We start from the raw sequence: 13,682 nt of genomic DNA on the forward strand, positions 1-13,682 counted from the left end.
AATAGTAATTCCCAAAATTTCCATTGAATCATCATAATGTTAATTCATTTGATATTCAATGCATTTGAGTAATTATTTTTTTCTTTCTTTATTCCCTCTCCCATCAATAAAACACTACTTGGGACAGTGCTCCATAACACAGGGCATCTGTTTACTTGATTGTAAATGGGGTTTTGCTAGAACCATTTCTGTCACCAGCAGCTTTTTTCTTTTTTTCTAAACAACCCCAAGTATTCTCTTAAAATTATCAATTCCCTGTCTCACCTTCCACTAATTTATTTGCAGTGCAGTTAAACTCAACTTTGCCTGTTTAAACTGAAATTTTGTGAAAAATCAAAGAATACTAACTTCTGTAACCGTACTGATCTCAAAAATAAAAACATTTTTATGATCAAAATCATTACTTCTCTCAAAAATCAAGAAGATGGGGGCCTCCCTGGCGGCGCAAGGGGTTAAGACTCAGCACTATCAAGCTATCCGCAGCCACTGTAGCACACGTTCAATCCCCGGCCAGCAAGCTAACCCACATGGCACTGAAGACCTCTCCTGTCTCACCCGCTGCTCCCCTCAGCAGTGTATTTCACTAGATCTGCCTGTTCTGCTCCCCACTTTCTCCGGTGAATCCTCTCACCCCTCCCCCCCACCTCTGGCCTATACCCCAGTTCTTGTATGCATAAATGAAAATAAAAAATCTTTAAAAAAAATAAAAGCAAAAGAGTCAAAGAAACAATGACAGTATCTTCAATATCTACAACAGAAATTTAATAAATGGAAACAGGAGAGTTAGCCAAAAGCCACCCTGATAAAAGAAAATGATCTAGCAACGAAGAAAAGGTAAACCAGCATTAATGTGCTATAGAAAAAACTGAAATACAAACACAAGACATAGGACCCTAACTTGTGTGGGAGTGTGGCTATCTGGGACACCTGGGTTCTGAAGAGCTCTGAAGACATGAGTGAAACACTGAAGGTTTACTCACTGGTATAATTCAGCAACTAAATTTTATTTATTTATTTTTTTAAGATTTATTTATTTATTTATACAAGCACTGGGTACAGTCAGAAGCGTGGGAGGGTGAGAGAATTCACTAGAGCCAGAGCGGGGAACAGAACAGGCAGACTGATGAAATACACTGCTGAGGGGAGCAGCAGGCACGGCAGGAGAGGTCTGCGCGCCATGTGGGACCCTCCCTGGCCAGCCGGGGATCAAACCGGAGCTGCAGAGGCTGCGGGCAGCTTCGCAGCTCAACCGCTGCGCCACTGGGGAGGCCCTTAGCAACTGAATTTTAAAAAGCTCTCATTTAAATACTCACTTCACATATCAGAGTGGTAACAATTTATCCAGTCTGATGCATTATAGTATTAATTGTTATCTAAATCAACAATATCTAAATTGTTGACTACCTATACAAACATATCCATCCAAATAATTCACTCATTCAAAATACATTAAATGGGTCAACTGTGTATTAAGCAAGTATGTATATAAGACATTTTTTTTAAAAAGATTTTTATTTTTAATGTCAGTATTTAGCACTTAGAAGTTCAGTTTCCTGAGTTAATTATTCCTCTAAGGTTCAAATTACAAAGGTTTTACTGGACATGATACACACATCACATATTCCTACTCTATTTTTATTCCTTTCCTATTCATTAAATTGTAAGATCACATAACCATATCTAATCTAAATACCGTAAACACACCTTAACCTGAAAATAGTTCAGCGTACTTTTATAAATTGTTCAATTACTATAATACCAAAAAATAGTATTTTCAAATATCCTTGTCAGTTATACAAGTAAATGACATCAAGATAGTTCTAAGTGGAACACATTACTTTTCAATTTATATAACTCCATTTCAGCTCAATTGGTTCTCTGCACAAAATTCAAGAATGAATGATATCAGTTCTAAATATAGTACATGATTCTATTTCCACCAACCCAAGGAAAGCACCAAAGTGGGTCAAGCTTTTTTCTATCACAGTTTCTTAATTTTAATAAAAAATAGAAACGGCACTAATTTCTCATAGTTAAGCAATGTTATGGGAAAAAAAAAAAAAACATAAAAACAAACAGCTGCCAAAGTCACATGTCTTATTTGGGGCTGGGCATTTGATGTGAATAAGCGGATATCTCAGAACATTAAAATTCAAAAGGCATTCAAAAAACATCCCAAAGAGTCAACAGCCTGATGTTGTAGAGATTAGACCATTGTGTACATTGGCAAACCCTTATTTAAAGAATAAGCCTACATGAAACTTTGTCTTAGATAAATTGGTTAGTATTAGTTTATTAAAATTAATGAGTTTATCAGTAACAGGGTTTAAAACTTATGGGAAAAATAAAAAGAATAAACATGCTGCTCAAAGGAATCCTGGGCAGAGAAGTCCCAAAATAAACATGGTGATCAGCTTTTGCAGCCCATGAGCTTATAGGCTGCTTCTCAGATTTAAAGCAGTGCTTTCCAACAGCCATGATTTTTCACTTGAAACAACAAAATGACCTGGATGAAATAATAGCAATGGAGGTTATGGGAAACTTCTACATAGATAGTAGAGGAATCTAAGCCCTCCCCACTTTTCAGCCCTCCACCTCCACAGGACACTTTCCTTGCAGCAGCTCCCAAGACAGTTTGGAAATCATGTATTTGAAGGATTTCGGACTCAGTTACTAAGCACTTGCTGGTTTCAAGTATGTATCAGGAAGGGCCCTCTAGGACTCATTCATGCATTCAACACACACTTTCTGAGTACCCACTATTTGCCAGTGCTATTCTCAGAGCAGGGCTAAACAAAAAAGTAAAGTCTCTGACTCACATAGTGTATATTCCAGTTGTGAGGGGGACAAAAAAAAAAAAATACATCATGTCTGGCAACAGCGGTATGCAAAATAAAAGCCGGGCTGGTGGCTAAGAAGCACTGGGAGGTGCGATGTGACAGACGACCGCACAGTCCTTCTTTGATTGGATGACACTGGAATCAGCTCGAAGGGAGTGGGGAAGCAGACAATGTGGACATCTAGTCCCTACAACTGCGCAAAGGGCACAATCTGGTGGTTTCAAGGCAGCAAGGCAGCCCGGGTGCCTGAAAACGAATGAGTGGAAGGAGCCTGGCTGGCAGACTCCAAAGCTTAAATTTTAAGTACATAAAGAAATCACCTTTTCTCTGCTTTGGCAGGGGTATGGTGTGATACATTTGTGAGGTGTGACCCTATACCACTAAAACATAAATACTTGTTGTAAAACAATATTACCTCAATAATTTTTCAAGAAAGAAACTATTTTTTTTCAATTTTGGAAAACTATCTTATAGTGGGACCACCTTTATTTAAGGTAATACACTATATTAAAGCCTTTAAGGAAAAGTTTTCTACTTTTGCAGCCAATAGCATCCTATTAGATCCCTTGCTAAAACTTTCACCTTACAGGACTTAAACACCCTCTTTGTCACCTCTTCTGTGAAGCTCTCCCCAATCTCCCCTGAAGGGAGCATCTACCTTCTCATGATTGTACTACACATTTCTATGGCTTCCATTATAAATTTACTACAGTGTGTAACAACACTTTTTACATCTATATTCTCCACAAAACAATAGGTTCCTAAGAACTGTTCTTGCCACTTTATCTCAAGTTTATACTTTTCTCCTAAACTGCAGACTCACCTATCAACTGCCTAGTCAACATTTCCATTTTAGGTCTTACAGACATAAAACTGGCAAAGAGAGCTATTTATTTCCTTCTCCATGGCAGCAAATGGCACCACCATCTACTTCACTGCTACAGTCATACTAATTCGACTTTTTCACCACATTTCACCTATACATAATCCATCAGAAGTTCTGCTTGCATTAACTCAAAACTCTGTGCTAATACTTCGTGACTTCTCACCATCTCCATTGCTATTATTTTACCCTGGGTCATCATGGTATTTCTATCCTGTCACAATCAAACAGTTCTAAATGATCTCTACTCTTGGCCCCACCCCGTAATTTCTTTAGTACAAAGCAGCCAGAGTGAAATTTCTAAAGCATAAACCCAATCAAGTTCTACAACATAAATCATGCCATTCCCTTGCTTTAAATCCTCTCAATGATTTCCCATTACTCTTATACTCTTACTAGTCTCCAGCAATAATGACCTTCTTTCTAACCTTCAAACATGCCACAGTCATTCACTGAGGACCTGTACATTTGCCGCACCTTCTGCTTAGAATGCTTATCCTCCAGATACTCACCCTACTCCTCCTTTATCCCTCAGGTTCAAATCATCAGTTTTTTAAAGTCCCTTTTCTGGAACCCATCATTTCCACTCAATTACACTCTACATAATCTTCTTCAAATCACTATCCGTAAGTTCCTACAACTATTTTATTTACACTCGTTTACATATTTACAGCTTGTCCCTTTTCCTCTCAGTAAGTTATAAACTCCTTGAAAATAAGAGTTATATCACCCAGATTTATTGTTGCATGAATGCTGCCTAAAATATAGAAGGGGGGTCAATAAATATTTGCTGATAAACTTATTCTTATTATGTGAATTCATGGTGGCTAATACACAAGAAGTGTGCATTAATTGTTTGGTGAATGAAAGCAATTTGCTAACTGGGAATTGCTCCATTATGTTCTTTTCATAACCAATTTCAATAAAAGATATAAATTTGCCCCCTAAGCTAAATCCATACTTACTACTGAGCAATGGCTAGTTGATGATGATTCATTCTTCCCTGGTAGTAGCAATAGCGATTTCATATTTTCACTGTCTGTATAATCCACAGGCCGCAGACCAAATATGTTACTGGTAAAATAAGCGCAGATGGGTTTAAGTAAATAAAATGTGTGACTTGATTATTAACTAAGTAGATATACTAGCAGAACAACTGTTTCAACCTCCTTAATAACACACAATTTGAACTAAGATAAATGACTCAGAATTCATATAAAGCATAAGGATCGAGTATCACAAGCTGCTGGATTCAATGGAAAAAGAGATGTAAAATTTTAATCTGACACCAGACCATATAGGGAGTATTTTTAATTGTATATATTGTTACTTACACATGAATGTTTTTACAACTCTGTATTATTTCACATCCATATTCATATTTTAAAATCTGCCTTCCTAATCATTAATCACTATGGGTGAGATATTTTCAAATGCAAATAAAAATAACTTACTGTAGCTATTAAAGGCTCTTATTGTCTCCATAAACAAATACAGAATTAGAATTCACAGGATAAGTATTTAGATGCACTGGAAGAAAAGTAATGCCACACAACAAACAATTTAATGAGGTAGTACACAGGGCACTTTTAACATTAATTTTAATATGTATGTACACTATAATCTTTACTAATCACAGTCACCAAAGAACAAACTGGTATGGTTCAGAGAACAAGCTGATGCAGACTTCTCAGCATGTACTAATTCCCAAGTCACAGAATATTACTCTGCCAGTGACTTTTTCTTTGTATAACTGTTATTTCAGAACAGAATGCAAAGGGAAAAGGATCCAATAACTTAATCAAGACCACACTTCCCTTGTTTATTCCAGTGATATGCAATAATATCCATCACTAGTCTTCCAACTGTTAAAACCATACAACTTTGATCTACTGCTACATTTTCTTATAAATGGCTTCAAAATGATTTTAATATATTATGCAACGGCAGGAAGTTTTCTAAAGTGCACATTTTAAAATAATTTTTACGGCTTTTATAATGGAATATCCATGTAATGGCAATTAAAGTTGATGTGTAAATGCAATTTGTTAAATGGGATTCAAAATGATAAACATGGTACAAGACCAGTTTTTAAAGAATTAAAACTGTATAGAAAAAGATCCAGAAGCAAACAGTGAAACATTAGGGGAAGAGGGAAAGGGAAGGTGTCAAACCTGTTTGATGTGATGTTGCATGGAGGACACATATGAGGGACTTCATCAACTGGATTTAAAGGCAAGATCATTAATGACCTTGGAGAAAACTGTTTGATGGCAAAAGAGGAAAAGGAAGCTTAGTAGTTTACGAAAAGAAATGAAGCAGAGCAAATGTTTCTCTAATGACTGCTATCCAAGAATATCAGGTTCAGTCACTCTTTTTTCCTGGGACAGTACTAGATAAATAAGGATCAAATGATATTCTCAGATTCCCCTTTAGGTTCAACTCTAATAATGTGTAACCCTCCGATGGCAATATTCTTTCTCCAGCCAAGGTATAAGACAATCAATTATATTTCAGCTTTCTTATTTTCAACAAAGCAAAACAAGTCACTGTTTTAGAATTTAGGCCTCCCCAAATTCCTCCTATATGTTTAGAGCAGACAATCTCAGCTTGCTGCAAAAGGTAGCTGATTTCATACACTACACTTGATACTTGTCAATTTCATTCTCTAAATTAACAGAATAATCCCACACACCACATGAGCAATCCTTTCAGACACACATGCTATAAGCACAACAATCAAATATAGAAATTGAAGTTAAAGAATCAAAATTTAAGGTATTTAGCCAAGAGCCAAAATGAATAAACAAATATATATATATCACAGAATATGCCAACAAAAAATCATATTCATGTAAGAACTTTTTGAACAAAGACAAATATAGATTTTACACTTCAAGGAAATAAAACGTAATGGTCCAATCTAGTGCACATTAATGCACAGCACATATAGCATAGTTATTTTACACAAATACGAATAAAAGTCCACTATGACAATATGAAAAAAAGCACTTCCCAAAGTACTACTATCAGTTAGTGTGGGCTTTAAACAAAAAATGACCAACTAGGTAAGTAAGTTAGATGAAGTAAGTAACCAAGCAAAATGCTTTTATCATCTAAAGAACTATTTCATGAAATGACTAAAAGGATTCTGATTTACAGTTAGAGTCCTTGCTATACAAAGCCTATGCCACATGGTCTTTACACTCAGCCTTCCTGTATTGCTAATGAAGTGTAAAATGACACAAGTGCTACAGATTAAGACACAACCGTTTAAACCTCACACCTGCCTCATGGGAGATGGAGTATATTAAATACTGCCCAAGTTTCTGCATTGCTGTAGACCACTAAAATTTGGGATTAGATATGAGTTTTTATGTGACACCTTTAGAAACTGTAACAGGAGAAAGTAGGGCACATGTAAGATTTCTCCTTTATTATATGGACACAAAACATTTTTCCACATAATAATTTGAATTGGCTAACACAGAATTAGCATGAAAAATTAATCTAAAATGTACATAAATGTATTGTTTTTTTTTTTAAAAAATCGGCAATACATGGATGGTAACACATTCTCACATCATATGTACAAGGGATTTTCAAAGTGACCGATTACAAACGGTAGACGGTGATAAATCAGTTATTCTACATCGCTACACAGAGAAAAAGATTTTTCTTCACATCTATTACACCAATGAACTCAGAATAAGTAATTTCATTTTTTTATTTTATTAGAATGGATTACCAAAGGAGTTTAGAGTGATTTTTTTCCTAAGGTGTTCTTAAATACAGCATGTTCTCTATTTTCTAACACTTTAATATCTTAAAACCTAAAATGAGGTATTTTGGAAGGCTACGTAAGACTTAGAAAACACTGTCCTTACCTGTAACCATATTGAGGACAAATGCTCATTCAAGAGGTAAGTATTAGCTAAAGCATAAATAAGATAAATAACATGAGATGGATTTCAGAGGTAAACAACACACATTAGCAACAAAATGGCCTTGAATCCAGGATTAGAAACTGAAATTTGGTGAATGAAAGTGAAGGGCTATCGAGGGAATATGAACTTGATCACTGGAATGAATGGAAGGCCTTCCATCAACACTGAAGACACTCACACTGTTTTACTTGTGTGTGAAGACAAAGAAAATACGGAAAACTGAGAAATACTCGAGCATAAAGCATTGCATATTGGAGATCAAGACAGTATGTAGCTGTGAAAATGCAAAGGCACAAGTGTCTACTAGCTAAACTATAAAGTCAATGCAGCACCAAAAGAATGAGGGTTATTTTCGGAATGTAGGAAAACAACATGTCCACTGAGAACTTCACAAGTGACACATAACAGTATGTTGTCACCTTCACACGCTTCACTTTTGACAATTCTCCTAATGCCCTGACAAAGAAAGTCTCTTGTAATTCAGTGAATTCCAAATAATCATGATCTATTAATCAGTTTGGCAATCATTCATTCACTCAACCAATAATTCTAAGAACTATTTTGGTCAATAAAGTACCAATAAGGTTAAGGGGAGTTTGTTCTCAGAGCTCAGTAGGGCAAAGCTAAGGAAAGCAAACAGGTGGAACTTACAAGTCTGGTACAGCTTCCTAGATGTGAAAGGAGGAAGAAAAGAGGGTACAGAAGTAGAATAAGAGTATTCCAACAAAGAGAAAAATTTACATGAAGGTGGGCCTCACTGGTGGCGCAAGGGGTTAAGACGCAACCTATGAAGCACTCACAGCCACTGCAACACGAGTTCCATCCTCGGCCAGGGAGACACCCACATGGTGCAGCAGACCTCTCCTGACTCGCCCGCTGCTACCCTCAGCAGTGTATTTCAGTCAATCTGCCTGTTCTGCTCCCCACTCTATCTCTGGTGAATCTTCTCAATCCCCCCATACCTCTGGCCTGTACCCCAATTCTTGTATGCATAAATAAATAAATCTTAAAAAAAAAAAAAAAGCTTATGTGAAGACCTTACAGTGAGATAATATGGCACTGAGAAATAGCAAAAGAGACAGACCAAAAAAAATTCCAGCAACAAGAAAACCCAAATGGTTCCATATAGCAAGGCAGTTATGCGCTGGGTTATAGGATCAGACTACCTGAATTCAGATGCGAGCTGTGCCAATCAGTAGTTATTTGACTTTGGACAAGTTAATAAACCTCAAGTCTGTTTCTACATCAATAAAATGGGGATAGTAATAACCTACGTTTATAAGATTGTTGTGAGGACCAAATGAATTAATACATCAAAGGCACTTAAAACACTTCCTGGAAAATAGTAAAAACTCAGTAATTACTAGCTATTCATACTTTTAGATTTACATTTTCTGAAGACAGATAAAAAATGAAGGTAAGGGAACATACATTACATTACAGTAGCACTGGCTTTTATCTTCATTTTCCCTAACTTGATGATGCACTTCATGCATGCTTTGTAATTATAACTTGTATGTGTACCAAAGGAAAGGACAGAAGCCTGTCAACAACATTAAAATGGGAGATTTTCACTTTCCTGGATGGTTCAATGTAAAGATAAAAAGTATGAACTAGATGACTTTGAAAATCCTCTTCCTCACTAGCCCTCTCTTTGATCACTAAGACTGATAAAAAGGAAATACTTATTAAAGGGTTAAACTATGGGGCTCAGGATTTTAGTTTCTCCCCAAAAACCACGTCCAGAGACAGTACAACCCTTCAATGTCCTTTTCCTTCAAGATGATACAACTGACCTGAGAGGAGCTGCGCCACTAATGAATGTGGGAGGAGACATTTGTGTGCAAGTGCAAACTTAAAGTTGCACTTGCACACAAATGATCACAAATGAAATCCTTTATGAACACCTCATAAATGGAAACACATAGATTTTAATTTTTCAAATCACTTGACTTGCTGTGAAGCAAGAAAAAGCACAGAAATTCAAAAGAGCAACATGCTTTCTTTTTAAGGCCATAAAACATAAAACATCTCTGTTGCAAGGAGATTAATTTTTTTAAAAATTAACTAGGGCAGTGGGACAATTAATAGATCCAAGGATCCGTATGATATTTTCTAATTAAAAATTCAACATCCTTCCAAGAAAAATTGTTAATGGCAGAATAAAATATACATATTTCCTTAATAATCATAGATTTAAGGTCCCAAAACCTTTTACAAATGTAAACTTGAAGATCAGTCTTTATGGAAAAACAAAGAATTAGGAGAACATGCTGGTGAACCTATGAAAATCTGTATTTTCAAATTAAAAATGAAAATGGCCAATAAAGATCAACAATCGTATTTTAAATTAGTATTACATGTGGTTAATTCCTAATCACACATTACCTTAAACAGATCAAGATTTCCTTCTATCAGTATTGAATAGGATGTTTTTAAAGTCAATTGCGTTTACAGTAAATAATATTCCATTCTTTTCTACCCTTATACCTAGTCCTCCATAAACACACAATGCCTAATTATATTACTAAGTTGCTAATTCTCACCACTTCCTGGACTACAAAAAGGTTGTCATCTTTCTATCTTATAAATATATATCAAATTAGTTATTGAACCTTCTCTCCAATATTTAAAGTCATGTGATCTTAGCACCACTCATGACAATTTATTAACAGAAGATATCAGAAAATAGAACTTGCTAAAGTGAATTCCTCAGTCTTGTAAACAAGCTTTCTTCCCTTTTAAAGACATCTAAGAAAAATTCAAAGATGGGTTTTCTTTGTCCCTGCTTTCTTCTCTCCTAGGGCTAAAACATAAAAATCTTTCTTTGCAAGTCTGCTTTATTCCCAATTGAAATAATTTTGACAAATTCTTATAGTAGGAGAAGTATAAAGACAACCAAATAAATGGCAAATGTTGACTAGGAAGAATCTACATTTGGTTTAAGAACACAGATCATCCATTCATCAGCGCCTCTTTATGGCTCTAGTTCAGTGAAGAACAACAGATGCCTGCTGATCTACAGAACTACTTCAGCTTACAGGGCCCTAAAGTATATATTTCTTACCCTGTCTCATGAGTGTGCACTAAGTTAAACATAACATGATGATCTTCCTGGACATCCTCCTAAAAATCACTGCCTCAGACAAAACTGCAAAATTGGCTAAACTTTTGTTTTCATAATCTACAGAACAATTTAAGAGTAAACTTAATGGCATAACAGGAGATTTGAACAGGCCATCAGGTAGGAACCAGTCAAAGCCAATCAAATGAAGAATAACTAAGATGAAACAGAAAGCAAGAAAAGATTTTAAGTAAAATGACCAACAATTTGGAAAAGGTGTAATACTATTTAGTAACAGTTACCACATTGTTATATCCTGGATTAAATATACCCCGGCACGTGCCTAATCCAACATCATTCACAACCTCCTTTTACCAAAGAAAACCCCCTTCCCAATACCCTATTTATATCAACCAGCTGTCCGATTCAGTAGCCACTTGGCACATGTAGCTATTTAAATTAATATAAAATATACTTAAAAAGTTAGTTCCCCAGTAGCAACTGCTACATTTCAAGAATTCAAGAGCAGTAGACGGCTTGTGGCTACTATGGGCTAGAAGTATACCTAACTCTTCAACCCAACTAGGTAAGCCTGTTTAAAGCAACAAGGCTATCTCAGAAGGCACTTGTCAGGGCAGACCTGCTCACTGTCTCATGTCCGCACCTTCTATATTAATAAGCTCCACAGTGTAGTGAAGAATCATGATGCACAAACCACAAGACAGATCCTGGGTTTTGCCTCATTAATCCTCACTATGTTCTGAAGAAATAGAAAAGCAGCAGGCATCACCCATGTTTTATAGGTGAGGACACCAAGGCACAGAAATTAAGCTGCCTGAGGCTATAAAGTCAATAATGGAGTCACAAATAAAAGCTGGATTCCCTAACACCCTGACCAGTGCTCTGTTCATTAAAGTAGTCTTGGCTGACTTAAGAACCTAAGGATGGAAACTATTCAGTTTCATCTGACCCAAGCAACCACTTGCTCTATCAAATAGCTTGCAAGACCCACAAGAGGGTCATATCAGTATCGATACTTGAACTCTGTGTGTGTGTGTGTCTGTGTGTATAAAAACAGGAAAAAAAAAATAAGAGTGTGTACCTCTTCAACTTGCCTCAACATTCACACTCATATCACGTGATAGGAAATAAAGAATATTTGGCACACCCAAAGTATTATTAACAAGATATGGTACATTACTGCATTATAAATTTATGTTTTAATTATGCTATATGGTTACCTATTAAAAAAAAAAAAACTACAACCAAGAAGTTCTTACTCTGTAAGCAGAATAAGTCTGAATTTTTTTATAATCCAAGCCTACAGAAGCAATGAGGGCACATTCATCTTCATTCCACCTACCTCATTAACTGAAAAGAGTAAACTAATATGTAGGAAGACATGAAATAATTTATAGATTAAAGATAAAAAAAATCCACGTATGGCATTTACTTGTGACACTCTTGACAATAGCAATTTTTAAATGCAGCTACCAGCATTCATTAATGTGTCTCTGTACCCTGAAGCTGCAAAACAATTTACACAGAGCTGCATCTGAAAGGTGTGAAAAATCATAATAATTCAACTATACTTGCCTCGCACCTGAATTCTTACCTATTTTAATGATTGTTACACTAAATATACAGAAGAATAACAGAAATGGAATATTTGAAATAATTCTAAAGTATCCAGTAAGACATATTCATGAAACTAGTTCTCTTCTTTTTAATAAATACTAATCTACAGGCTCTAAAAACTAATTGAATTTCACCAGAAATTCAAAGTTTCCAAAAGTAATTGTTTCTGAATTAAAAAAGTATATCCCTCCCAAATATTAAGGTATCATAAAGAAAAAGGGCAAGAATGCTGATTTTAAATCCAGAATATAATGACCATATCTAACCTAAGTTATGCAAGAAAAGAGAGACTTCAGCATGGGTAGCAAAGCCTTTGCTTCATCACTAGACCTTGACTCAGGATACGAATCAACTGAAAAAATAGTTTTGAGGTCGAACTACTTACACAGCGCTCCTGGAGGCTCCATAGGATAGTAAGAGCTTGACTATATCCACATGCCCATTCTTGGCTGCATCATGAAGTGGGGAGTCATTCTGATACCCAGTGGTATTCACCAGTGCCTTGTGCTGGAGCAACAATTCTACAACCTTCAGGTGCCCGTGATTGCAGGCTTCATGCTAATTATACAAAAAGGAGTGAGAAGATAGGTGAGGAAGAGGATTGGATAACATCATAATAAAACCGCATTAAAAAAAATAAATGTGAACTTCAGTCAGTAAACTGATTCTCAACTAAACATGCATACAGAGTATGAGTCACTGATAGTGTAAAATTCACCTTTAATGATTTCTGTGACAAGATACATCATGATCAAGTTCCACGCAACCCATGGGGAAAAACTGCTTTTCATTTGAGCTTGGGGCAAACATTCTTTTTTAAAGTAAATCTACCTTTAATCCAACTATAGCTTCTAAACTGCTGTACAATTAAGAAATTGAAAACAAGGAAACAAAGTACTTAATGACCAAATCACGCGTGAAATTCCCCAATGCTGAAAAGAATTCCTAAATCAGGTGCTCAGCCACACACTAAGTGGCACACTCACACAAATATGTAATCACCCAACAAAGTAAATATCCTGGAATACAATTACAAGGCAAGCCTCTCTTGTTGCTGAAGCTCTAGATTATTATTTGGCTGGTGCCACTGATAACAGAAATATCAGGGAGAAGGTGCTCAGAAAAAGCTTACTGAATGAATGACATAACTAGAACAATGGAACGTTAAAAGATGACTCACATGCAAATCTCTCCTTATGTCTAATGAACTAGCAACGCCACTAGGCTGTACTCTAATAAATCTCTACACTATGCTTTTTAAAGTATATTTATTCAATTCATAATAGATGATGCCACATTAAGCATCTGTA

At 35.9% G+C, this 13,682-nt stretch overlaps 1 protein-coding gene across 1 annotated transcript in view; it reads right to left on the bottom strand.

The window, feature by feature from the left end:
- Positions 1-13,682, bottom strand: part of BARD1 (BRCA1 associated RING domain 1) — a 70,966-nt gene that overhangs the window by 22,089 nt on the left and 35,195 nt on the right. Inside the window, exons 6-7 of the mRNA XM_037522140.2 lie at positions 12,758-12,930; positions 4,689-4,797 (exon numbers count right to left, since the gene is read on the bottom strand). Of these exons, the coding sequence (XP_037378037.1) occupies positions 4,689-4,797; positions 12,758-12,930 (282 nt within the window). The remainder of the gene's footprint in view (positions 1-4,688; positions 4,798-12,757; positions 12,931-13,682) is intronic.

Source organism: Talpa occidentalis, unplaced genomic scaffold, assembly GCF_014898055.3.
Source record: "Talpa occidentalis isolate TD23 unplaced genomic scaffold, MPIMG_talOcc4v2.1 talOcc4.3, whole genome shotgun sequence".
NCBI lineage: Eukaryota > Metazoa > Chordata > Mammalia > Eulipotyphla > Talpidae > Talpa > Talpa occidentalis.